The 27,927-nt window shown below is 42.2% G+C and overlaps 1 protein-coding gene across 6 annotated transcripts in view; it reads left to right on the top strand.

The window, feature by feature from the left end:
- FRMD1 (FERM domain containing 1) overlaps nucleotides 1-18,569 on the top strand; it is an 84,594-nt gene extending 66,025 nt beyond the window's left edge. For 4 of the 6 annotated variants that reach the window (XM_061624402.1, XM_061624403.1, XM_061624406.1 and 1 more), the window contains exons 7-14: nucleotides 936-1,091; nucleotides 2,612-2,677; nucleotides 2,878-2,946; nucleotides 3,135-3,309; nucleotides 4,687-5,022; nucleotides 6,913-7,029; nucleotides 8,987-9,066; nucleotides 13,746-18,569. In XM_061624402.1, coding sequence (XP_061480386.1) covers nucleotides 936-1,091; nucleotides 2,612-2,677; nucleotides 2,878-2,946; nucleotides 3,135-3,309; nucleotides 4,687-5,022; nucleotides 6,913-7,029; nucleotides 8,987-9,066; nucleotides 13,746-14,033 — 1,287 coding nt within the window. In that variant the 3' untranslated portion in view covers nucleotides 14,034-18,569. The remainder of the gene's footprint in view (nucleotides 1-935; nucleotides 1,092-2,611; nucleotides 2,678-2,877; nucleotides 2,947-3,134; nucleotides 3,310-4,686; nucleotides 5,023-6,912; nucleotides 7,030-8,986; nucleotides 9,067-13,745) is intronic. The other 2 variants (XM_061624407.1, XM_061624408.1) reach the window with 2 other exon arrangements.
- Nucleotides 18,570-27,927: the final 9,358 nt, after the last annotated feature.

Genomic DNA, 27,927 nt, shown 5'->3' with positions numbered 1-27,927 from the left:
ATTGACCTACAACAGGCATGGGGAAACCTGTGGCCCTCCAGATGTTGGTGGACTACAGTTCCCAACATCCCTGACTATTGGCTATGCTGGCTGGGTCCAATCTGCAAGGCCAAACGTTCCCCACTGCTAACCCTGACCTATGATATCTGATCACCTGTGGGTTTTTCCCCCTCCAGTTATATTTGTTTATATAGTGATAGCACCACTTGATGGGAAACAGAAGGCTGAAGAAGCTTTCTTGTTTGTCCTTTAGTACATGTATAGGATGAATTTCTTAAGATTCAACTTTTCTTGTGCTGCTGGGTTGGGAGAATATGCAGCAGCTGAAATTCCCCTGACCTATGTTGAATCTTGTAAACCTAGCTGATGACCATATTTAGTTAAACTATGGAATTCACTCCCGAAGATAGGGTGATGGCCACCAACTTGAATGGGTTTAAGAGAGGAGTAGACAAATTCATGGAGGATACCAGTGGTCTCTCTCAATGCCTGTAAATGCCAGTTGCTATTGCATTCAGGTCCTGCTAGCAGGCTTCCCATAGGCATCTGGTTGGCCACTGGGAGAACAGGATGCTGGACTAGATGGGCAACTGGCCTGATCCAGCAGGGCTCTTCTTATGTTCTAAGTAAAGAATACAATTTCCATAAGCATTTTAGTAGGTTTTTCCCCCTTTTTGTTGCCTTGTAATTAAAGAGGAGAGCATTTAGAAAGTTCCTGGTGCTCACTTGATAGATTATTACAGGTTCTTCTCTTTAAGAATATTTAAGCGATGCTTACATGATGCACCATTCAACGTTAGTCAAAAGAAATTCCGATTGGGATTGGGAAGATTATGCTTGTCTGAACCTCACAAACCATGCAGTGAATCTCAGCTGTCTGCTCTTGTGGAACTGGCTGAGGAAGCTGCTGACATTGCCTCTTTCCCTCGTGGCAGATCATTGCAAAACGAGGGAGCGACTATATCCTGAAGCATGCTCCAGAGATGCACCGAGAACAGCAAGGCCTCTCCACTAAGGAAGCTATTCTGAAGTATGTCAAGGAGTCTTGCTTGCTGGAAGATGTGCCTGTCCACTTCTACAGACTGCAGAAGGTGAAACTGGGCAGATTCTTATTTCAAGCAATGAAACGTGACGCTTGAAATGTAGCAAAAAACAGAGGAACCCATGTGACCATGAACAGATATCAAAAATAATTATTTTTTTAAACCTGAACAACTGTGCATGTAAGCATATGCAGGTAGGTGCATATAAAATACAAAATCACAAGATGCAAATACAAATTCTCCAAACAATAGCCACTATATACAAAACAAAGAAGTTCTCTATATGATACAGATGATAAACTGAAGAGATCTCCATAACTGTATCTCAGTTGACTCAGTGAGTATAAAAGAGGTGCATTATTTACTATGGTTTCATATAAGTACATATTCCAATGGACGACAGTATTTTGTATTTTATATACACATACTTGAACATGCTTACATGTACAGTTCATGTTTAAATAATAATAATTTTTGATAGCTACTCATTGTCACTTGTGTTCCTGTGACTTTGTCTTTTATTACTTATGTTTGAACCATAGACATCCTTGCTGAGTTCTTTTTTGAAAAAATGAGAAAACAATGCATATGCATAATATTACAGCATAGGCCTCACCTCAAGTACAAACAATTGTTTGGAAGCTAGATGCATTCTTATAGAATTGCAGACAACAGACTACAACTTGAAATGATCGTGGGTTTCCATTTCCCTCTGTGGAAATATTATGATTTGTGAGCATACAGGGTCTTTCCCTATGTGTAGCAGACAACAGGGAAACCCTGCTTGTGCCAGCCTCTTATCAGAATTGCCCACTCCTGCTTTTTCTTCCAGTTTAAGCTGTGTGCTAATGGAGTCTACCTAAGTATAAGGTAGAAGGGATACATGTTGCAAGATCAGACCTGTTTTGTGCTCAGGGATGCAGAAGTAGTTGCTTTGATGCTTGAATTCCTGTCTGACCTGAAATGCTGTGTGTGTGTGTGAGAGAGAGAGAGAGAGATTTTGTTTTTTTTATATGTTAATAGATATACTATTTATTAATTTTTCATTGCTACTTTCTATTTTTATAATTATAATAATCATCAACTATATAGGGCAGCAGTGGCTAACCTGTGCACTCCAGATGTTACTGAATAAGTTCCATCATCTTTGACCATGTTGGGTGGGGCTGATAGGAGCCGGAGCTGAACCACATCTGGAGGGCCACAGGTTCCTGAGCTGGGGAAAAGAGAAATCCAGAGCTGGTTTAGCACTCACTCATTCACACTTAGCCATGATTTGGCTTAGCTTTCCGTGCGAACAAGATCATAGGGTGTTTCAGTAGTTTACCCACGAGCTTACAAAGGCGTGCATGAGGGTGGCAAGATCCTTCTCCTCCAAGAAAGGGTGTAACTTAGGCAAGAGATGTAATAGACTCAGGGTGTTCCTGGCCACGGCTTGTACCTCTAGGTGCAATAACAAGTCCAGGAGCAGTCCTGGCTACAATTCTCACCTAATACCATCCTCATTGATCACTAAAGAATTGTACATGTAGTCTTCCTTTTCAGCTTGCATTTCTGTGTCTTCCCAGGATAAGAAGGAGGATCGCCCTACGATTATTTTGGGCCTGACCCTTAAAGGGATGCACATATATCAGGTAAAAAGTTGAAAGATTTTTAATCTGGTATTAACTCTGCGCCCCACACACATCTCCTCTTCATCCTCCAGCGCTTCCAGCTTCTGCCTTTGACCCAGACCCAGATCTAATGATCTCTTCACTATCTGAAAATTTCTTTCATTACTCCCTTATAGACCTCACCATGTCTTCTTTTTTGCCATTTGTTTGCATTGTTGTAGGAGGTGAATCACATTCGCCAACTGCTGTATGACTTCCCCTGGTCACATGTTGGGAAACTTGCATTTCTGGTGAGTGTTGCAGAACTTGACCGTGTTGGATAACTTGCAGTTTAAATCACATTATTTCTTAAAAGCTCAGGGCTGGTAAATGCATACGTTTTTGTAAATAGATAGTAAAATAAATTATTTAGGTTGCAATCCTATACACCAAAAGCACTTTTTTCCTTTTTTCCTCTGTCTGTGTGGGTGTAATTTAGGGGAAAAAATTTGTGATCCAGCCTGATGGTTTGCCTTCTGCCCGGAAGTTGGTTTATTATACAGGCTGCCCCTTCCGGTCTCGGCATTTACTACAGCTGCTCAGCAACAGTCACCGTCTGTTTCTTAACATCCAGCCTGTACTTAAGCAGATCCAGATGCTGGAAGATGCAGAAGGTATGTGACCGTGAGGGTTTGCTTTGAAAAGGGCAAAGGCTGCTGGGGCAAACACTGGACAAATACATAATGTTAAAGAACTTTGCAAGGTTAGAAAGTTGTGCTGAGCCACAGCTCATGTAGAGGTGTGAAGGCCTGGGGGGGAAAAATAGGGAAACGGGCAGGGCATTTTTTCAGGTTGTTTTTTGTGTGTGTGTGTGTTTTCCCATTTTTGGGGAGAAAAAAGAGTTTTTTTTCAAAAAAATGCCATTTTTTTTCTGGGCCTTCACATCTCTAGAAGTAGGCAGGACCAACATCATCAGTTGGTATGGCTGTGCACTCTGCACAGGGTGCAACATCAAAGGCCTCTTGGTTGTTGCTGCTTGCCAGCACCACTTGCTTTTTTGCCAACTCTTTGTAACCAGAGGGGATGAGCAAGCAGATGAGGGCGGTGAGACAGAGGAGGAGGAACTGCTTTCCACCGCTTTCTCACTGGCTTACCTATTGGCTTTGTCTGTATTGAGCGAGCAGGCAATGATGATGAAGAGGAAGTAGGCCACGGAGGGAGGTAGTGTGTGGCCTGTAAGTCCCCCAAAGCCTGGCACTGAAGGCATGACCTTTTTGCTTACAACCCCCCATACCGTCCCCTTAGATGGGAGATTGTGCCAGGAGCATGTGGGCCCAGTTTCCCTTGCATTCCAACCTTCTCACCTATCACAGAAGAACTAGACATAAGCCAATGGGAGAGCCCCTTATTTCTGCAGGCACCTGGGACCCCTTCCTTCAGGGTTCTTCAAGCATGACATTTCAAAAATGTATTTAACTAATTTATATCATTCCTCACCAAATTTCAGCAAACATAAAGAAGTAATAAAATAGAGTATGTAATCTTCTAGCTACCAATGAGTTGCATTAATTAAAAACAGCAAATGAACAAAGTTGAAAAGAACTAAGAAACCACTATAGCCATTGGTTTCCAGGGCCCCACACATTTATTTTTGCTTCACTTCACCTGGAGTAGATAAATACAACAAGAGCGACTGTTGCTGGACAGGGCCACTCCCAAGCACGTAGTTCCCCTGTGTGGGCTGCCAAAGACTACTTATTATGGTGATGCTCCATGCAGAGGCTCTAATAGCGTTGAGCCTCTTACCATATGTGCTAGTCCTTATCAGTACCTGCTGCCATCATCATCATCATTATTTAATTTTATACATCTTAATTGCCAAAGTGGCTTCTCATCAGTTTACAAATATAAAACCGATATACAGAATATAAACCCACCAAGAAGGTGCAGTGCCATTATGGAGATCCATGTGCCCAGGTCAGTACATGTGATAAGAGGCTTCAGTTTTTCTTTTTCCTCACTTTCCCCCGCATTCTACCACTTCGTTCCAGAGAAGAAACGATATCGGGAATCCTACATCAGCGACGCATTGGAGATGGACCTGGATCCATCAGACAAGTATTCGCATGACAGCAGAAGCAGCAGAGGAAGTGAGGGGGACAACCGTCTGTCCCGACAGTCAACAGATAGCCACAGCAGCTCACACACGTCAGGCATCGAGGCTGACTCCAGACGTCGGATTTCTGTGGAAATGTCAGTGGACGAGCCCTTCGGGGTGGATCAGGTTCATCGGAAGGAGAAGTCCTGCAGCTCAAACATCAGCTATGGAAGCTCAGGCATTGACAGCAGCAGCAAAGAGAGAGCAGAAGATGACTCTCCGGATGATGGTAGGACTTGGAAGGAATGGAGTGGCAGGCAGGGATTTATTTTATTTTATTTTATTTAGTTAGTTGCATTTCTAAACCGCCCTATAGCTAGCAGCTCCCAGGGCGGTGTACAACATGATAAAACCACAATATTTAAAATACAGCAAGTGTGTATTGCGCAGACAATATAAACATTATATAAACAAAGTGAAAGAAAACTAAAAAAATAAGATTAAAAGCTTAAATACTTTAAAATGCCTGGGTGAAGAGGTGGGTTTTTACCTGGCGCCGAAAAGATGACAGAGAAGGCACCAGGCGTATCTCATCTGGGAGGGCATTCCATAATTCGGGGGCCACCACCGAAAAGGCCCTAGATCTTGTTACTGTTCTCCAGGCCTCTGTATGGGTTGGGACCCGGAGAAGGGCCTTAGACGTCAAGCGGAGTGAACGGGTAGGAATATAGCGAGAGAGGCATTCCATCAGATATTGCGGTCCAGTGCCGTTAAGGGCTTTATAGGTAAGGACCAACACTTTGAATCTGGCCCGGAAACATATTGGAAGCCAGTGCAGTTGGGCCAGAATAGATGTTATGTGGTCGAATTTCTTCGTCCCAGTGAGAACTCTGGCCGCAGCATTCTGCACTAGCTGAAGTTTCCGAATCGTTTTCAAAGGTAACCCTACGTAGAGAGCATTACAGTAATCCAATCTAGAGGTTACCAGAGCATGAATAACTGAGGCTAGGTTCTCCCTGTCCAGATAGGGTCGTAGTTGGGCTACCAGCCGAAGCTGGTAGAACGCATTTCGTGCCACCGAGGCTACCTGGGCCTCAAGTGACAGAAGCGGATCTAATAAGATCCCCAAACTATGGACCTGTTCCTTTAGGGGGAGTGTAACTCCATCTAGGACAGGTCTGACATCAACCATCTGAGCAGAGGGCCCCCCGACCAACAGCATCTCAGTCTTGTCAGGATTGAGCTTCAGTTTGTTTGCTCTCATCCAGTCCATTATCGCGGCCAGGCAGCGGTTCAGTACAGCAACAGCCTCACCTGAAGAAGATGAAAAGGAGAAATAGAGCTGCGTATCATCAGCATATTGCTGGAAACGCACTCCATAACTCCTGATGACCTCACCCAGCGGCTTCATATAGATATTAAAAAGCATGGGGGACAGAACTGAGCCCTGCGGGACCCCATACTGGAGCACCCAGGGACTCGAGTAGTGTTCCCCAAGCATCACCTTCTGGAGACGATTCTCAAGATAGGAGCACAGCCACCGCCAAGCAGTGCCTCCAACTCCTAACTCCGCGAGTCGCCCCAGAAGGATACCATGGTCGATGGTATCAAAAGCCGCCGAGAGATCAAGGAGAACCAACAGAGTTACACTCCCTCTGTCTTTCTCCCGACAGAGGTCATCATACAGGGCGACCAAGGCTGTTTCTGTACCAAACCCCGGCCGAAAGCCGGATTAAAATGGATCCAGATAATCAGTTTCATCCAAGAGGGCCTGGAGTTGGCGAGCGACCACGCGCTCTAGAACCTTGCCCAGAAATGGAACATTTGCTACCGGCCTATAGTTGTTAAAGTTATCAGGGTCCAAGGAGGACTTTTTTAGGAGCGGTCGCACTACCGCCTGTTTCAGGCAAGGTGGGACCACTCCCTCTCGTAACGAGGCATTAATTACCTCCTTGGCCCAGCCGGCCGTTCCATTTCTGCTAGCTTTTATTAGCCACGAGGGGCAAGGGTCCAGAGCGGAAGTAGTCGCCCGTATCTGTCCAAGCACCTTGTCCACATCCTCGAGCTGTACCAACTGTGCAAACAAAATAAAGAGTGATGGTGGGTTGGACAGATGGGTTAGCAGGTGGCTTTAGAGAAAGTTGCATCAGTGTGTCAACTTCTCTTTCATAATTTCCAGAAGTTGAATTGGCAGTGGACGAGCCAGAAGAGGTATCTGTGGATGAGCCTCAATTAGAAGATGTCAGAGACAGAAAATCTGTTGATTCTCTAGCAAAAGATGGTGTTTGCTGCCAGGGTGCGATGATATTTGCAGATCTCTTTGTAATTTGTCAGTGCATGTTTCATGTTGTTTCATGAAACATGAAACATGTTTCATGGTGTTTGAAAATCTAATTTGCATAAAATATTCTATTGTGACATTATTTATGGAGACTGAGAGCTGTAAATAATTGTGAGCTAAGCAGAGTTCCTCCAAGCATTAAAATTCCCAATTTCATGTGTAAAGCTTTAACTATATGTACAGGTTTCCACAATTTTTTTTGTGGGCAACAATGAGAGCTAGGGACTTGTTTGAATCAAGGGCCTTTGGAAGTGAGCATCTACTTATACATATATATATAGAATTGTAATCCTTAGCCTTGCATTTTTTTGCCCTCTTACTAACTTGCTTAAGAAGATTATTTAAATACCTATTAACATTTATTTGCTGACACAAAGAGCGGACAACAAGCTCAACCATTAGCCATAGGATTAGGTGCAGTAACTGGTGAATTAGCACACGGTGGCCTGCTTTTGCGTACAGGAGATAGGCCAGGAGTAAGGAACATTTTAGGGTGGGGGAGCACTTGGAGAAAGGTTAGATGGCTGCTTTTAATGCCTTTCCAATTCAGGGAATCTCTTGCTCTGCCAACTAAGGAATTTTCACTAAAAAGATCTGTCAGGAGCAATACCTGAAAGAAGCAGGCACATGTTGCTGGGGCTTTGGAGCAACACTTTCCCAGGTGGTGACATGATGTTTCTTCTGTGGGGATCAATGGGAATCACTGTGGGCATTAGCCTAGTTGCTGAGCAGCAGTGGAATCCAGGTGTTCCAGGCATACAATGTTACAATTTTACACTGGCCCAAAGAAAACCAAGTTTGGACATGCCCTCATATAAGCATACCTTTACTTTCTCACAGGTGCACTAGCACCCATAGGCATTGAGGCAGAGTCCTGTTTATTTATTTATTACATTTATATTGTACCTTTCCTCCAAGGAGCTCAAGGTGGCATATGTGATTCTCCCCATTTTATCCTCACAACAGCCCTATAAGTTAGGTCAGAGTGAGAGTGAGTGACCAGCCCAAGGTCACCCAGTGAGTTTTATGGCTGAGCGGGAATTTGAATCCTGGTCTCCCAAGCCTTCATCCAGTAGCGCTGGTAGGGCAGTGCAGGCAGGGTGGCATTGCTCACCTTCCTTCCCAATGGCAAGCATCTCAGCCAGTTCCTGAGAGGGGCAAGGAATGGGAAGCTGGGCATAGTGCAGGCACAGTGGCAGGCATGGCAGTTTGTCTCCACCGCCACACCCGCACCGCACTGAGCTCCACTGTCCCTCTCAGGAACCGGCAGCGATGCTTGGCATTTGGAAAGGCAGGTGAGCAATGCCACCTTACCTCTTCTGCCCTCAGCCACTACTGCCTTCGTCCAGCACTCTTGACTACTACACCACAGTGGTTCTCAGTGAGTGCATTCCTTGCTTCTCTGTAAAAAAAAAAAGCCACCTTCAGAAATTCCATTCTTGGCTGACTTGCCCCACAACCTTAGGATTCTCATTTCTCAACATACGGAGCCAACTCATATTTTCTCTCCTAAGCCGAATTAGGAACAAGCCTTTTTTGTTCACTCACAGAGTCCCTTTGCCACAAGCCATAATTAAACCAGGAAACCTTTAATTAATCATAATTTTTGCTTTTGCCCAAACCAGAAAACAGTGGCAACCAGGAACAAGCCAGGACATTAAACCAACTTCATACCAAGGTTTAATCTCCTGGCTTGTTCCGAAGCTGGCCGTCAGAGCTTACTGATTCAGATGAAATGGAAAACTGGTAATTAAAGGGTTCCTCGTTTAATTGCTGCTCATGCCAAAGGAAGGAGCAAAGAGGCTGTATTCATTTGTATGAATGTGGCCAATATTTCTGCCATCTTTGATTCACATTTTCCTTTTTAGTTTGTGTCTGTCATTTTGACTTTGTATCTTTTTTCCCCCTGCAGACGTTAACAAGAACCATCTTTCGCTAGTGCAAGTCACGTTAATAAAGGCCAAAGGCCAAAGTGTGGAATCACTTTGCCAGGTAAGATGATGGCTGATGTGGAAAGGGCCATAGCCCAGTGACAGGGCATCTGTTTTGCCTACAGAAGGTCCCAGGTTCAATCCCCTCCAGGTAGGGCTGGGAAAGATCCTTGTCTGAAACCCTGGAGAGCTGCTGCCAGTCAGTATAGACAATACCAAGCTAAATGGATCAATGGTCTGATTCAGTATAAGGCATCTTCCTATGTTCTTATGAGTCATACCAAAGTCATCTCATTTACACTCTGTGATAGGAAAATGAGCAAATATTATATGCCACATAAGGATGAGGATTTCTGGGTTTAAACCTCTGGGACTTTGCCTTATGAAACATCTATTTCTAAGCATAAAACAGAGTATCAGTCACTGGAGGAACTGAACACAGTCCAAAACAAAGAATGCATAGGATTAGGTTTAGCTGTTGGATTTTGTTTCTAGAAATGGAATGTTATACTGTGTCTTAAGCAATAATATTCTGGTCTTAAACGAATACTTTCATCTTTACATTTTAATGTTAATGTTTCTGTGTTCCAAATGTGGTTGCCATTGTCAAGACAAAAAAACCCTGACTGTAGACTTCAGCATTGTGGGACTGCTGTTTATTCTTTGTCTGTGGCTAGAGCACAAATTGCTCAACTAAGAATGTTTCAAACATTTCATTCCCCAACACAGGGTAACAGCAAAGGTCTGAAAGTAAAATCAGGCTTACTCTGTCAACAGCAGCAAAGAAAGTCTAGTTTGAATTAATTTAGTAGACTTCTTTGTAATCCATGACTCTCAGCAAGATGATGTATACTTCCAAAACTGGAATTGTGCAGAGCTGATTCTGATTTACTAGTGGGCAAAACCCAGCCAAATCATGCTCTTTTAAGTCTCCCTTATTTCAGCAGGATAGTTAAGCATGTCTAGTAGCTTGTATGTGGAAATATACCCCACTGAATTCAGTGCGCAGAATCAGGCTGTATACCTCTCCCATTTAGCCTTAAAAGTGCTTAACTTTGGCTGCATCGTGCCCATAGCTTTTACTGACAGCACAAATTATTTGAGCATATGGGACTAGGGGGTGATATTTACTGATGAACTTTATATTAACAATATTCATCACACTTGGACTTTGTATTTATAAAAGGGTCACCCTTAGTATTTGTAAAAAGGTCACCCTTAGTATTTGTATGGAATAGTATAAAAAATGCAAACGTTTTAGTTTCATATTTCTGGTGAATTACATTTTATGGTTGTTACATCTGTGAGGATTTATATATAATCTTTATAGATGGTAAATAATTATTCTGACATTTCAATAGATTTGATGAAGCAATTTTGTATATGATGTTAGCTAGCCTGGGCCTCTTCAGCTGCACCACTGACCTGAGTGCATTGAAACAAGCGCACACACATGTACATAGTGATGATCAGTCTCTGTGTAATGTTTGGGGTGGGGAACCTGTGGCTTTCCAGATGTGCTGAACTACAACTCTCATAATCTCTGACCACTGGAGTTGGAATCCAATAACATCTGAAAGCCCACAAGTTCCCCACCTAGGGATGGGCGAGGATTGTGCTAAAATCAAACTTGGCACCAGTCTTCCTGAAAGCCTGATAGTCTGCACTTTCTCTATCTTTGTGGACTGATCCTGAATGCTGCAAGTTTCCACAGCTTTTCCGCACATCCGATTTTTGTTTTTTTAAGAAAACACATGGAATTTAGCCTTGCTAATGTGGAATTGATTAGCCTGTGTCTTTGCTTTGCTAATGTTAAACTGATCAGCCTGCATCTTTGCTTCGCTAACTGTGAAACTAACCAACTCTTGCTTTCTCTGATGATAACTCGCCAGGCAATCTCATTTTCTCCCAGGGCTGCAGGGGGTTGGGGGATCCAATATGATTTTGGAGAATGAGAAGGAGGCAAAGGGGGGAGAATGGGTGTGTGGGCACTGAGCAGAGGGAAAGCCACTTTTCTTTCCAGAAGGGAAGCATAGTTAACAATATCTTTATTTTGCGGGAGGAAAAAAATGAGAATGGTTAAAGCAAAGGATAGCAGAAAAATAACTAACATGAAACAGATCTGCCTGCCAGTTTGATGGAATGCAACCAAACAGGCGCCAACAAGCAGATCCCATCCCTGTCCCTATTTTTGATCTATAAGCAAATTCCAGACAGGTAGCCTTGTTAGTTTGTTGTAGTAAAACAACAAAGCATCTGGGGACACCTTTTGAAGTTGAACAAATTTATTATAGCATAGAGCAGGGGTTCCCACACTATGGTCCATGAACTACCAGTGGTCCATGAGCTTCATTCATGTAGTCCACAGCATGTCTGCATTAAGTATTCATACTATGATGGTGGTGGTGGTGGTCATGTATCTATTTAGCGCCATCAAATGCACATGGCACTGTACATAAAATAAAATAAAAACTTATTTTAATTGTAATAATAATAATAAAATAATAATAATAAAATTTTATTTCTGAGTCGCCTATCTGGCCAAAAAACGGCCACTCTAAGCGACGTACAATCATTAATTAAATACAATATAACAATAATTAAACACAATAATTAATAGGTTAAAACCAAGAACTATAATTAACAGCAGCAGCAAAACTAACTCGCCACAGAAATCCCATAGGCCTGCCTGAAGAGCCAGGTCTTTAAGGCCCGGCGGAAAACATTCAGGGAAGGGGCATGACGAAGATCGAACAGGAGGGAGTTCCAGAGAGTGGGGGCCGCCACCGAAAATGCCCTCTCTAGTCCTCACCAGCCGAGCTGATTTAGCTGATGTATTTTTATTGCTTCTTTTATTTCTTGTATTTTACTGTATTACAGTTTGAATTCTATGGCAGGCAAACTGTAATGCAATAAAATACAATATAAGAAATAAAAGACGCATTAAGAAATAATTAAAAATCGTACAGCATGTAGCACAGCGCATTACAATTGCTAAGACAGGCAAAGAACTCATTAAGTGGTCCTCCGACAACCTCAGCAATTTTCAGTGGTCCATGGGGAAAACGTTTGGGAACCACTGGTATAGAGCCCTCAGTCAAATGCACAACGTATTGCATATGTTGCCGATATGCACCCACATGCACAGGTCCAGACAGAAGGGAGGCAAAAAGACCAGCTATGAAAAAGATTAGCTATGAATGCATCTGCCCAAGTCCATCCCGTTTCTGCATGCGGACAGATTAAAGTCTGTCCCATCTTGTCCCCTTGCAGATTTTTTTAGGATAATTCTAGAAAATCCTAAAAAAAATCTCCATGAACAAATGCAGATCAAATAAATTGTAAAAGTTGGTATGATACTACTTACAAAGTGAACCATGGGGCTGATGTTTTTTTTCCCTTTAACAATGTAAAGCCGCTAGGAATAACTTCAAAGCAAGGCACCTGTGCTGTGCTGGATGAAAATGGTTTTTAAAATGTGCAATGTACTGATGGGAGCAGCCATCTTTTTCATAAGTTTCCTTTAGTATGCAACATTTTATGTGCATAATTTAATCCACTTTTGTCGAAAGGAAAAAAAGTTATAACCATTCTTTGTTTTTGTGATAGTGAAATGAAGGGGGAACAATGTGGAAATCCTTACTATGACAGGATGCATTAGTTGGATACCTCTCAATGGCACAATATCTCTGAATGCCAGCTGTTGGGTTTTTAAAATGTTTTTATTTCACCCTTCCCTCTGAGGAGTGCAGGGCAGCATGCATGGTCCACACACCCACACACGCACGCACGCACACACACACACACACACACACACACACACACACACACACACTTTTATCCTCAAACTCTGTGAGGTAGGTTAGACTGAGGGAGAATGCATGGCCCGGGGTCAATGTGAGTTTCATACCTGAGTGGGGATTTGAACCCAGGTCTCCTCAGTCATAGTCCAACACGGTAACCATTATACCACATTGTCTCCTTGAGGTGATGTCTTCATACCCTGCTTTTAAGACACCTTTGGCTGGTCACTTTGGTTAGCAGAATACTGGATAAGATGGATCTTAATCTGATCCAGTAAGGCAGCCCTTATTGTGTTGCCATTTAGTACATCCTCGGATATAAGAATCTGTGAGAAATTGAAGATCTTCATATGTTTTGGAGCTCTTCCTCTTATACCATTTCCATGTGGCTTTTCCCCCCTCTCCTTTGAATGAGCCCTCATGCAATAAAGTCCATCCTATGGAACTTTAACTTTCAATAGATCTCCAACAGGACATGGTAAGTCTCAGCTCTTGCTACATGGTGGTTTAGTCACCACCTGACAGTGGCAGACTGATAAAAGTACAATGATTCAAAAAGGAACACAAATGAATCTTGTGCTTATTATGGTTTAGCATTTTAACTATGAGAAGCAGCAGCCGTCCTGTTTCTCCCCTCCTTCTTCCAACTCAGACAAGCTCTGTCATTTCAGCCAAGCTCTTCCATTCCAACACTCAGTTCATTGTACATGCCAGCGGGGATTCTGAGCTCAGAATCTAGGCTTTAATAGTTGAACACCTTCACAATTTCATAATGGTTCACAGCTTCTTCGTTAAGACAATCTCCTTAGAGAGAATGAGAGGAAAGCTAACAATTTGAGACAAGACAGGAGCTTGCATACATGCAGTCTTTCTCTTTTGTCTTATTTGTTTGTTTTAATGTTGTTTACTTTAATATATGCCTGTCTTAAATTGGCAGATTGCACAGCCCCAAGCTATGAAGTGCCCAGACCAGCACAGCCAAAGTCTAGATGACGTTCGCCTTCACAGATGTCTTCATCCACCACTAAGTGCCACTTTATCTTCAGATACCTCTCACAGCTACACATTTGGTTGTGCCTTAGAGGATAAGCTGGCCAACTATGGGTGTGTGTATTCAACAGCTGACTGCAAAACCAAGTCAGCCCTCTATGGGAAGAGGTCCATGAACTGCCTGTCTCTGGATCTCTTGGGAGAAGATCAGGTCCCAGAGGAATTTGTGGTGTAGTCACACTGGAGAAACTTGTGGACTGTCTTGCGAAAGGGCATGCACACAAAAATGGAATGACTACTGATCTGATGGGAAATGGATGCCGTTATAGATAGATAGATAGATACTTCATCATGTGGAATCCTTTCCTTATTGTTGGCCTCTATGGTTTGTCACTCTTATTCAATCCAACAGACCTGATCAAAGTGCAAGGTAATAATTCTAAATGCTGTGATTCCAGACTGGATTTCTGAGGATTGCTTCTGGATCATTGGCAGGAACACTTACTACTTTAAAAAAAAAAAGGTGGTGGGCAAAAACAAACAAACCTGAAAACACTTGCAGGGTGCAGAACTATTTTCCTCCTGTTTCCAAACTCTGCTCCAATTTTCATCACTTTTTCTTCACGCTGCTTCAGTACGTTGTATTCTTAGGGAGGTTGTGTTCCTAAAATGTGCCTCTATCAACTGACTCTGATGCCATTTGGCTCATAGGGGGAGTAGAATCTGCCTTCTGTTAGATGCAGTTTTCCTCTCCCAAACTTGTCACTGGTCAGGTAAGTCAGAAGGAGTCCAGTATCCTGTTTGAAATATCTGCCATGAAAGCCCCTCCAACTGTTTCTTGCAAAAAGAGAGAGGGGCAGCCCCAGAAGAAAGGCAAAACCTCAAAGCGCTACCCCAAAATGATTTAAAATGTGTATTTGCCTGTTAGGATAAAAAATCGGGGGGGGATCTTATGTTCTGATCTAGTAAAGGGCTCTAGCTGCTATATTAGATCAAGATGTATGATTCTTTGCCCAAATATATATATGTATATGTATTTTTTATTGACATCCATTGGACATAATTATGGCATCAATGAATTGTTTGGGGCTGGGGTGCCACTTTGAGGCTGTGCTTTTCCTTGTTTTTTCCCCCCAACCATTTCTTGAAAACTGTTTGAGAAGACATTGGCACAATAGTGCTCACAAGGCGCAGAATTGTGTCACAAAGCAACAGCGTGAGAAACAGAACCTAGATGTCACACCATTTTTAGAAATGACATGGAGGTCATTGAGCAGGAAATTCTGTAAGAGAGGAGCATGGTTTTCCCAGAATTGGACAAGTATGATAACTTTCGCTTGAAGCTCACATACCGGTCAGTATGCATTGAAATTCCATTGATTTCAATGGGACATAGGTCTGCTTAACCTCCTGGATGATGGTTATTTTGTATGGCAGGAAAGAAACTGTGTCAGTTAACAGGAGCTTGTGGGCGTCCCACTGGCATTTGGTTGATCCCCTGTATGAATGGTAGTCTAGATAGGACTTTGGTCTCACCCAACAGGTCTCTTATTGTATTCTTACTCTGTTCACTAATCATGATTCTGAAATAATGGCTAGTTTGATCACTGCTTTACTTTGCAAAAGAACGTTGTCTTAACTTTTAGTAGCAGTGCAAATGAATTACATCATATGCTGTTTATATGCTTTCTTCCCGTGGGTTGGTTGGTTCACACTCATGTTCATCATTCATTTAGCATCAAGTGATTATGACTTGCTAACACTGAGGCTAAACTTCTCATTAAAATGTTTTTTGGCAAAAATCAGGGTGGGCAAAAGAGGAGGTGAACCACCCTGCAAATTTTGTGTGTTTTGGGGAGACAAAATCTTGTTAGAGATGCTGAGGCATAGCAGGAAAAGCAGCAGCTGCAGCTTTTCTTTTTGTCCCCTAAACCTTCCACTGCAAGTGGCAGCTGCCATTTCCCCCCACAATACCACCTTGGGACAGCATGATGGGACCCCAGGGTTGTTCACACATTACACTGAACACAGGTACAAGTTGCACAGATACATGTGCACGTGAAAGAATATTCACCTGTTGATTTGCACAGCTCAACTATTTGTGTACACGGGCAGTGGTGGTGGTGTGAAATATCACCTATAGGAGCTCTATAGCAGCAAAGCTATGGTTGAAGAAAAGGGAACGCTGCTTCCATCACTTTTCCCAGTTGTCCTGGTCCCTCAGAATTACTAGAACAAGTTTGACCTGCAACAAATGGTTGCTATTTGGAGTGCTCCTGCTCAGTGTTCCAGCCAGCCATATATTCTCCAGGATAGCCAATTCCAACCTCCCTCCGAAATCCATGGCCATTGAGTATCTTCAATCCCCACTAAGCTATTTTAGAGGGTTTCCCCCTTAGCATTTTTCCTCAAGTTTTGTAGGGGGGTTAGTACTTCTGCACACTTCAGGGCTCCTCCTCAAACATGCTGATGTCTCCCTCTTTTGGATGGATGGGACTATTTTAGATACACAATGAGCCACACTCAAAGAATGAATTTCCTATGAGTATATAGGATTTCTTCCACCACACAAAAAGAATTGCCAAAAAATACCCCCTTCCAAGTTCACTGTTCAAATAAAGTGGGGGGGGGGCATTTCCGTCAGGCTCTAATGACTTGTGTGTTTGAATGAATATTCACAGATTTATCACAGCTGCCAAAACATTCATTTCAACTCTCATACAATGCTTTTCAGTGGCAACAGTTCACACAGATTTGATTGGGAGTCATTAAGTATTGGGTAACGAAGATATGAGCAATGAAGTGATTGAGATGTATAAAATTGTGTGTAGTATGGAGAAAGTGGATAGCGAGATATGTTTTTCCCTGTCTCATAATACTAGAAACCAGCGAATCCAACAAACCTGAATGTTGGGAGATTCAGGACAGACATAGGAGGTACTTCTTCACATAGCACATAAACTATGGAGTTTACTCCCAGAAGTTGTAGCGATGGTCACCAACTTGCATGACTTTAAAGGGAGATTAGGCAAATTCATGGAGGAGATGGCAGCTACTAGCTATGATGGCTATGTCCTACCTCCAGTGTTGGAGGTGGTATGTCTCTGAATACCAATTGCTGGGAATCACATTTACGTCCACTGTGGAAAAAGAATGTTGGACTAGATGGGCCTTTAGCCTGCTCTTATATACACACCTGTGTTGACCAGTCCTGAATATTTCTTGGATCTTTTTTGCCTGTCTGTTTCAGTGTAACATTATAGTCCATCAAATGTGTGCACATTTTGCTATAGAATCTGGGAATGTAACGAAGACAATATTTATTAATGTGCATTATCTTAATTGTCTTCTTTTTGGCAATAGCATATTTGCTTTGTCAACCCTATGTTTTTTCTGTGAAACAGTTCTTTCCAGACTAGCTATTGCCATCAAAGTAACCTAAAGGGTTTTTTTTTTTAATGTTTCCAGAAAATTATAGGGCTGAAAAGACTGGTGAGATCCACTATAGCATTATTGAGCCTTTTGCATGAAGATCAGGAATGTGAAAATCAGGAATGAAGAGGGGAAAAGAGAGGAGATGAAAAGCTGCTGCTAAAACAGATTTCATTCTCTTGTGTGCCTCCTTTTCAAGAGAGGTGTGAAATTTGTCGCAGATTCTGTGCATTGTCCACTAAGAAGTTATCTTGCACAAGCCTTATAAGAATGAATGGAAGCTGCTCTCCTGCAGGGTTTGTGCAGGAAAACAGCCCACTGGATTGTGCTCTGTCAACTTCCACCAGTTTGATACTTACTGATCCTAATGAGCCACCCTCTAGGCAATTTTAAACCTGCAACCCTTATTGCTACTACTGTACTGAGAAATTACTACAGTCTCTATTTTTTTTAAAAAAGCTAACTTTCCCATTCATAGTTCACGTGTGAGAAATTAGTGCCAACCCTTTTAATTAGTCCCTTCGTATGTTGCCCACTGCCTAAGATGGTTATAGATTCTCGCTACCTTGTACTTCTGTACATATATGCGTATTTATTTGTAGTAAGCAAAAATGAATCAGACTGCAAACTTTCACATACGTTGTCTTAGTTTCTCAGAACAGACAAGATTAATTGGAAAGGGAGGAAATCCAAATTGTGTTCAGGATGAAGCCTAGTTCTCATGAATTGGGGTGATCCTGCCAAATTTGAGCACTTCCATTGTTTTATATTCAACTCTGCCCATTTAAAGCCCACTAATTGTTTCAAACAATAAAACTGAACATGCCTAAACTTTGCAGGATCACATGCTGGGTCTCTGCTTACCTTCTGGGGGGATTGCACCCACTTTTTTTCTTTCTCTCATCTGTGGAAAAGGTAACATGAGAACCACAGTGATTCATTCCCCTTGTCTTGATGAAAGCTCTGCAGCCACTATGATGGCTATGCAGCCTCCTTCTGATTCATGTGAACTGAAGAGTTCTTACAGATGTGTGTGTGTGTGTGTAATAGTGATTTTAATCTTGGGGTTCTGTTTCATGTTTAGCTTAGCTGGGGTATGGCATTAAAGAAAAAGGCCTTTTAATCTACTGAAGATATGGAAACCAGCTGTCAATATTTGTTCAGCTGTAAGATACTTGTTACAGTCTCTCCATTTTTAATGGCCAATGTTTCTCCTTTCCATGAAAGGAAATATTTTGTATGGAAAAACATGCACACAGATGGCTCTCTCTCTCTCTCTCTCTGTCTCTCTCACTCTCTCTCTCACACACACGTAATAAAAGATTGCTAGAAAAGCCAACTTTACTGTGTGCTATTTGAGTATGGAACATAATTGTAAAAATGGTCACCTCAAATATTAACTGCAGAGAAAGAAATAAAGTGCCTGACAAGCATATTCTTCCTCACAGATTTGATGTTGCTACTACTGTTGTCAAGATAAGCCACGGTACTCTTGATAAGCCCAAAAGTGTGCAGTATGAATATATAAAACAAATGAGCAGCTTTATACGTTTAGGGCAGCCAAGAGACCTGACGTTTGAAGACTAAGTATTTCTGAGGTGTTTGGAAGACTGAGAGTTTTTTTCAAGTTGGAAAAATGCTTTTCAAGAACCAGTGAGTATCTGCTTGCTTCACCAGGACTGGTAACACATTTGATGGAGAACTGGGCAAGGTGCTGTTTGATGCCTGCCCCTCCTAATGACCAAGGCCTCTGATCATTGACAAGCAATGATTTGAAGAATCAAGTGTTTAAATGCTTCTCTTAAAATCAAGACATTGGCTGTGTACACATTTACCTATTTCTAGCACAAACATCATTTTTCTCAGTATGGAACACATCTTCCATATGCTACTTTCATTCTAGATTGAGTGTAGATCCTGCTGTCCAGAGGGGTGGGTGTGGCTACTTGATATGTGTTTGAAAGCCCACCCCTTGCAATCTTTATATACACCCACCCACAACAGCAGGGGGCACGTGTGGATATGCCCCCAACTCCTTGCTGAGACCACCTGTTTTCAAATGTACACACACTGGTCAATCCAGAAACAATCTGCAATGAGGTTTGATTTTCAGAGTGAAACCAGTTTGTCAAGAAGCACTTTTCAGGCACAAAAAAATATGCAGTAAGTCTAGATTCTGTGTGAACTAGGTAGAAAAAACAAGAACTCATTCTCCATTGACTCTAGAATAAAATGTGTTTCTACAGTAGGGATGGAACCCTCCTTTTTTACATTTCATTTTTAAGTGTGACCCCCCTGGTGGTTCTTAATGGTCCTTTCCTCTGATATCTTTTAATTTTTCCAAACTCCAATTTTTATTTTTATTGCTTTGCAGAGAATTATCAATATTATAATTACTATTTGTTCATGAGTCTCCACTGGTATCGATCTTTATTTTGAATTCTGTAATGACTGCCTGTTTACATTCCTTTTTCAAGTGCATTGCAGAGCAGAGCAGATTACGGCAGATAATCAAGTCAGTGTCTTCTCCTCTGCTGCTTACAATCAACACCTTAGTCCCCGCTGCTGCTTTCTGTCTGTCAGTTACAATTAACACTTCACTGACATCAGTGAAAGGGAATACGCATTTGAAGAGCTCACATAGAAAGTAGATCGATGAAGTATTCACACCATCAATCATTTCAAAACAAATTTTATTAAAAAAAACAAATTGGGGGAGGAAAAGAAAGAATTGGAAACCAGGTGTGGAGAGTTGCTATTTCAAAATTCTCTCTGCAAAGATAGAGAATATCAGAAATAATAATCCAATGGCAAAATCCAATTATTGCAGAAACGGAGCCCCATCGCTAGTATAAGCCTTAGAGAGGAGTTGCAAACTGTGCCAATAAACATGCATGTTCACCACTCCCTCTTCTGCTGACCCAGCAAAAAAAGTACTTCCCTTTCCCCAGAATGCCATTGGCTGTCTCAGTTGTGCACTACAACATCAGCACAGGAGCACAGAGAGCTGCCATCTGGATGTGTTCTTACAGTGCAAAGCCTATGTAGGCAGCAGCAGGTTGCCCTTGTGTGAGCTGGTATAGTGTAATTGGGAAGTGACTTAACATTGAATCAGGAAGTCCTGGGTTTGAGTGTCATCTCTATGTCAAACTCACTAGGTGACCTTAGGCAAGCCACTATCTCTCAACTTCTCCCACCAGCAATATGGAAGATACCTAGGCAACCTAGGGCTCTCCAGATGTTGCTAGACAGTGACTCCCATAATCTCTGACCATTGGCCATGCTGGCTGGGGTTGATGGGAGTTGGAGACCAACAGCAGCCAAAGGCTATAGGATACCCACCCTGCACTATACAGACAGTAAATATTACTATTATATTATCACAAGTTACTAACACATTAAATACACACACATATATATATATACATATACATACACACATATATACATACACACATATATACATACACACATATATACATACACACATACATGTGTGTTCATTAGTGGAAAGCCAGGTTAGCAGTTTCCCACTTGCACTTGTCTTACAAAAAAAACATAACTTTTCACAACAATCCTGTAGCTTAGATGGCTGAGTGACAGTGATTTGGCCAAGACCAGCAGTGTACTGTAGGGTGAATTTACCCTGTTCCCCATTTCCAAACCCAATACATTATTCCAAGGGTCACCAGCCTTTTAAGGCCCAAGGATACATTTGAAATTTTGAGCAAGCACCATGGGCCACGTCTTTCCCCCATTCCCAGATCAGCCCGTCCCTCAGGACCACAAAAGGAAAGTGTGTGTGTGTGTGTGTGTGCGCGCACACACACACACACACATGCTGCTTTGCCAAGAGATTTGGGTAAAAGTCGAATCCAGAGAATTAATCAGAGGCTTGAAAAGCACATAGAGTTGAAAGGAGAGGAAAAGAGTGTCACTCTTCCAGTGTCCTATTTCTTGTCAAGGTACTGTTTGAGAGAGAGAAAGGTAAAAATCCTAACTACCTCATAAACAAAGGGGTAGTAAGGAGGGGGCTCAGAGCCTTTGAGAGCATCACATTGGCAATCCCTACTTTATTCACTATAGTACAGGCCAATGCATGCATGAACAATAAAAACAGTTGTGATGAAGGTTAGCCCTTTTTCTATGCAGAATAGGCTTCTGCGCATGATCAATGTCGCTCTTCATCTTATTTGGGATGCCCTTGAAACTGAAATTTGCAATAAATCCTATTGACCCAACATAACTCTTCTCAGCCTCTCTTTCCCAAACTCTGGTTGCATCTAAGCACACCTGCATTTCTGAGCCCTCCCAGCCAGCTCTGTTTCTGCCTGAAGATATTTCTGAAGAACTGTTTTCATTATTGTGTCTGGTGGTGACTTTAAGACTGGAATGCATAAAGATGGGTATGTTCTTCCCTGGGAGCATCAGTGCCATTTATTAATCTTTAAAATGTGTACAACTGTTCTCTCTGAAATGAAATATAAACCATATTAGTTATTCAAGTAGGACACACTACTTTTTGTAATAGTTGTTCCAATTTCCCTTTCACTAAGAGAGGTTTTCTGTCTTGCTATTCTTTGGCACATTCATTTCCTGCTAACGTTTGAGCACCCACGAGGTTGCTGAGCTGCTACATGTTTATTAAAATTTTTGGCCTCCATCAGGGATTGGTTCAGGTTGTAATGTATTATCTTAATCCCCAGCTAGGAATACTCAATATTTCGAATCTTCCTTTATTTTTTTATTATTATTTAATATCAGCTGACCCTTCGTGGGAAGTATAGGGCTCATCTACATGAAAGCATTTCTTCGTAGCAAATACACTGCTTTTATCTTCGTAATACATTTACACTGTCAGCAGTTTCTGCTCAATGTTAGCTGCCAACCGTTTTTTCCCCATTCAAACAAGTAGGCATTCCTCTGGGAAGGATTAGTTTCCTTGTAGCCCCGCCCTCTATTTCTACATTTCCAGTCCCTCTGCTTGCTAGGTAACTGAGTATACTCAGTCTATTCTACCAGCTGCAATACGTTCCTTTAAAAGAAAACCCAGAAGTGCGAATATCTGTGTTTTCTGTGTGTATGGTTAGTAGGATACAGCTGAAATACAAATATTTGTTTGACCAATGTTATGCATTTGCACATAAGCTGTGGGGGGGAAAATGTAAAGGCACTGTTTGCAGCAACATAAAAAAAGGCCAGCAGAATGGAGGAGAGCAACTGGAAGTTGCTTGTAAGCCCACAGGAAACAAAATGAAAGAAGGGAGGAGGAGATAGTGGGTGTGGAGAGGGGAATGATTAACACACCCACCTAAAAGCATCAGAGCAAAGTGTCTGCAAGCACTAGCTAGAGAAACGGAATTGAGACTTCTCTCGTTTTAGAATTATCAGTGGATTGGGTTAAGTATGAATTTACAGGGGGGAAACTACATGATAGGTTCTGTTAGCTGGTAATGTCATGTGAACCATGCAAATTTAAAGGACATGTGAGTAGCACCAAACACATAGTAAACAATCATGTAGATGAGACCGTAGTCTGTGAAGGGTGCTGTAAATTGTTAAGAAACCCTTGTTCCCCTCACAGAGCTATAGTTGTCAGAGTAGATTAACAATCGATCCCTCTTCCCATGGAACTCTGGTAATTGTAGCTTTATGAGAGGAATAGGGGTCTCCCAACAACTCTCAGCAGCCTTAACATAATACACTACTAGCCTGCATGCAAGGCTTGTGCTCAGTCACTGATGTTCAGCACCTCTCCCAGAATCCACGAGCAATTAAGAGCAATTATCACAGCATAAGCCACTGGACCCCAGCAACTTTAATGAGACTAATAGCTGTAAGAACTATTGTATATACTACCCTTTAGTCAAATTCCGAAGACAGTTTGCAAACACATGCACACACATGTTTTAAATACAAAAAATAAAAGAAGCTAAAGGCCATAAAATTTAAAAGCAGTGTAAAACATTTATATTTCACCCTGCAAAGGCAGCGTACACAATCAAAATGCAATAACCAAAATGCTGTTAAAATATAAAATACATGAAAAACAGCAGCTATAAAAGCAGCATTCAGCTCATAAAAGCAGCAGAGGACATGCATAGCTGACTAGAAGGCTAAAAATTTGAAAAGACCTGCAAAAATTAAAATGTCTTCAACTGGCACCAAAATGATATCAAAAGCAGGTTCTATGAGAGCTTCTCTGGAAAGAGCATTCTACAAACAGGGTGCCAGCACCAAAAAGTCCCTGCCACCAGTAACTACTACATATGGTGGGGGAACTTGGAAGAGAGCCACAGATATCAACCCATGAATGACTTTAAAAGACAAAAATAGCACTATGAATCGAGCCTGGAAATGGACCTAGGAGCCAGTGCAGTTGCCAAAACACTGGTATAATGGGATCTATTCAGTTCTAATGAACAATACTGTATAAAGAGTGGGAGGGTTGAACCAAGTCCAGCACGCTGTCATCTACATCACACTGACTGATGGCAAGTGAAAGGAAGTGTCCTGTTTTATTTCTTGGGTACTGCCATAAAGTTCCACAGGGCAGTCTAACTTGGCAGATTCAATATATCCCTGGCATTTCCATTGAAAATGAAATACCAGAAAGCTTGTCCTTAACTCCATTTTGAACGGAATAAATAATCAATGGTTCCGCTGAGGAGATTTGGGGACATGCCAGTCTATGGCAGTTTATGTATCTGTGTGGCAGCAGCCTATAGGATTTGTCCCATTGTATTCTTGATGGCCAGCTTTATTGTGATATTAGAGAACTCTATATACTCTATAATGACTCTATATAATTTTTAAAGAAAATTAAACACTGGGAAGTGAAAGAAAAATTACGCTTGGTACTACAAGGCACCAATTAGTAAGTCTTAATATGTGATACAGAGGTAGCCTCTCTGTAAGGACCTCAAACCTCTGGAAAAGATATTTAGAGTCTATTTCAGTTAGTCGCTGTGAAGATTCTGAGGGCATCAATCCATTCTGACAGGCATCTAATCTCTGTTACTAATTTCTGGGTTTCAGGGATTTTTTTAATTGTTGTTTTCAATTTTGTGTCTTAGTAGGGCCAGTTCTAAAGGGCGGCCAGGTGGGGCACTGGCCCGAGGGCCCCTGGAGCTACAAGGAGCCCTCAGCAGTCCCTCCGCTCCCCTTCCGCGACCCGCAGCACCATCCACGGATCGCAGGGCAGGAGCTTCCACCTGCCCGCCATTCCCTTGCCCCACCTACCTTTCTCCTGCCTTTTAGCATTGCCCTTAATGAAGATGGCGGCCGCAGCTACCCTAAGGTACTGAAGCCGCTGCTGCCATCTTAGTTGATGGCAGAGATGCACACGCGTAGCACGCATGCGTGCCATCAACAAAAATGGCAGCGGAGGCTGCATCCCCTTAGGGAAACCGCGGCCGCCATCTTCATTAAGGGCAATGGTAGGAGACAGGTAGGTGTGGGGTGTGGGGGGGGCGTGCACGAGTGCACACACATGCACACGCTGGGGCCCAGGGCAAGCTGATGCCCAAGGGCCCCAGCATGCCTGGAGCCAGCCCTGGTCTTAGGTATACTTTTTATGGGAATTTTCCAACTAATGCATCAGTGCAAGGATTTACATTTTGCAGTGGAACTCTCCCCTCCCTCCACACCTCCCATCTGCCCTCCCCAAATCTGCTCTGGATGGTTGGAGGAATCTCTTGAACAGATTCGGGGGTGCACGGGAGAGGAAAGGGGGGAAAGTTCCATTGTACAACTATAAATCCTTGTGCTGACGGGACGCATTACTTTTTATGTGAAGTTTTAAATGTATCTTATTTTGTTCTTGTTTTTATTGTATGTCATTCATACTGACTGTCCCAAAGCATCATCATCATTATCATCAATCATCATAATGTAATTGCCTATTATATCTAATTGATTTGTGGTGGTCAGGCAGTGCCAGACTGGTGTGTCTGTACAATAAACAGTGAATGGGAAAAAAATATTTAACAAAACCAGGCGAAAATAAGTTCACAGTGTACCCATATTTTTGGATGCAGCAGAACAAGAACGTAAAAAGAAGACATCAGAACACAATTGCCGTCTCCCGGATAGAAAGTCTGAAATGGTCACAGTAATTGTTGCTGTCAAATTTTCTCTATCAAATTGTCCCTGGACACCCATATGCCTGTGAACACAGACAGAAAGTCATGTGTGAACTGGTAATAATAATTTTCAGCATTTTTTTGCAGGAATTCCCACAATCATGGCCATACTCATTGGTGCTGCCATGATCACAGAAATGACTTTGGACTTTATCTATGTACAAGTTTGCACATTAATTGTCCTACACAATTGCACACCCTAAAAAAAAGTTCACATGGATCACACGGAAGAAGGAAAATTGGACAAAAGCAACTGTGTAGCTTAGCCCTAGAGCCCTCTTGGATCAAGCAGGTTTCTGTAACTCATTGAATGTACAACCCTGTGGTCCTGGGGGCAAAGAATCCTATGGCCCTAGGACAGATGAGATCTACCACTCCAACACTGGAGACAGAACTCTGATGTCAGAGAGGCAGATCTAATGCCAGAGCCTCCTTCCCTGCCATGGCTGGATCTTCTAAAGTTCTGACACAACAGATAACAGAGCTCTGACAGAGAAGTACCTCAGAGGCATTCTAGCAAGCGGCTTGGGTTCAAAGGATCCTAAATCACCTGAGTCCTCTGGCATACCCCCAAACCAAGGGCAAATCTAGACATGCTTCTGAGTTTATGCAGTATGGAAAGAAAGCAAGGGTAGCAAGGAAAGCAGGAGTGGAAGGCTGGGAATCAAACACGGAAAAGTATGACGAGGGAGAACTGTGATTATGAGTAACACTATGGATTAGAAGTGAAAATGAACACTATTGGCCTGTGTTGAAGTTTTCATTCAAAACACTTTTTTTGAAAATCTAATATGGGTTTTAAAAAAAAAACTACATTATAACCACTTCTCTAATAATATGGAATAGATACAGATTCTGGTCCCAGAAATATCATTAATAGTACCCATGAGTGAAGATGATAAAATTTAACCTAGATGGACATCTCTTTGTCTTACTCAGAGTTGAGAAAGAAAATGAATTATACAGCCACAACAGTGGCTGTATACTATAGTCAGTACGGATTTTCCACCTTCCACAAATACACCCCATGCCATTCTGATGCTTCCCATAAGCTCATTTCAAAACAAAACCTTACAAAACTTACGGTCCTGAACTCAGAAATGCTTGCTTAACAACCCTCTAAATTTTTATGGTGATACAGAAAACAGAGAGAATAGAGAGTTCAAAGTGTAAAAAGAGAGAGAGAGAGAGAAAACAGACCCCTTTGGGACTTTTTTCTATCAGAGTTCTCATTTGCTTAATTAAAAATCAGCCATGTTCACAGAGTACCTGTAATCCTATTACTGACCTTGACCAAACTCTAACCTTCATCTTCTGCAGTTTAAAAGTTATAAAATGCCTGGCTGATTTTAATTAATTTAAGAAATTTAGCATTGAACTCAATGATTTGTAACTTGCTGGGCTTGCCTAATCAGGAGGCCACACCCACACCAGTTTGTGAAGGGTGCTGAGAAGAAGACTCTTATTCCCCTGACAGAGCTCCAGTGGCCAGACTGGTTTAACAGTCAGCTGATCTAATTGTAGCTCTGTGAGGGGAATAGAGCGTCTCATAGCAACTCTCAGCCCCCTTCACTAACTGCACTTCCCAGGATTCTTTAGGAGAAGCCATAACTGTCTAAAGTGAAATAAAGGCCTGGTGTGGATGTGGCCAGTGACAGCTTTGGTTAAATTTGGGTGGGAGGCTACATGTGCCTGCTGTAGAATAAAAAGTGGGGGAAACCCTGAAGAAGAACAATACTGTTCACAATGTTTTCCTTTTGGAAAGGAAAGGGGCTTCCCTTCTGCTCAGTGCCCAGCCACCCTATCTCTTCCACTCCTCCTCCCCTTCCTCCCTCCCCCTCCCCTTCCTGCCATCCTCCTTCCCTCCCTGCCCCTCCTCCAGATCAGTTTCACCTATCCGAAGCATGATTGCAGAGGAGTAAATCCCACTGAACTCAATATGCATGCAAATTATCAATCTATTCTCAGCAATTTTTCACAGGATCTCATTTCTTACCTCCTGAATTAAAAAGCAAAGAAATTCACTAATAGGCAAAAAACCTTGTGGTTTAAAAATGTACCTATAGTGTTTGCATTTTGACAAATTTGTAGGGCAGTACAGTATCTCAGAGAGGAGGTCAGGTCCCCTGCTCCCCTGGTGCATTCACTAGAGCTGCCCAATTTCCCTGCTTTTTAAAGTGAATTCTTTCCAAACTGAGTTGCATCACAAAGGTTGGCTTGCATCATCCTTTCTTGACACTAGAGGGCACTGGTGGAGTAATGTAGCCCATTCATCAGCGAAAGAATATGGGAACAGATTTTTAGTCAATTCTGAGAATATTAGCAGTAACATGGCAAGTTGTCAAAGATTGTATTTTTCTGGGTCTTATTCCTTTGCTTCTATTTCTTATTAACCATTCCAGATGAAGTAGTAGACTGGCACAGGATGTAGGCTAACTTAGGAGGTGGACTTAGCTACAGTTCACAAAGGTTTTGCTTGATTGCTGTTAAAATGTAAGCATCACTCACACAGAGAGAGCATATAATGCATCCTAGCTGCCATGATGACCTTTT

The sequence above is a fragment of the Rhineura floridana genome, chromosome 4, assembly GCF_030035675.1.
Source record: "Rhineura floridana isolate rRhiFlo1 chromosome 4, rRhiFlo1.hap2, whole genome shotgun sequence".
NCBI classification, from domain to species: domain Eukaryota; kingdom Metazoa; phylum Chordata; class Lepidosauria; order Squamata; family Rhineuridae; genus Rhineura; species Rhineura floridana.
Note: the sequence above shows the minus strand (reverse complement) of the source record. Positions and strands in the feature narration are given on the sequence as shown.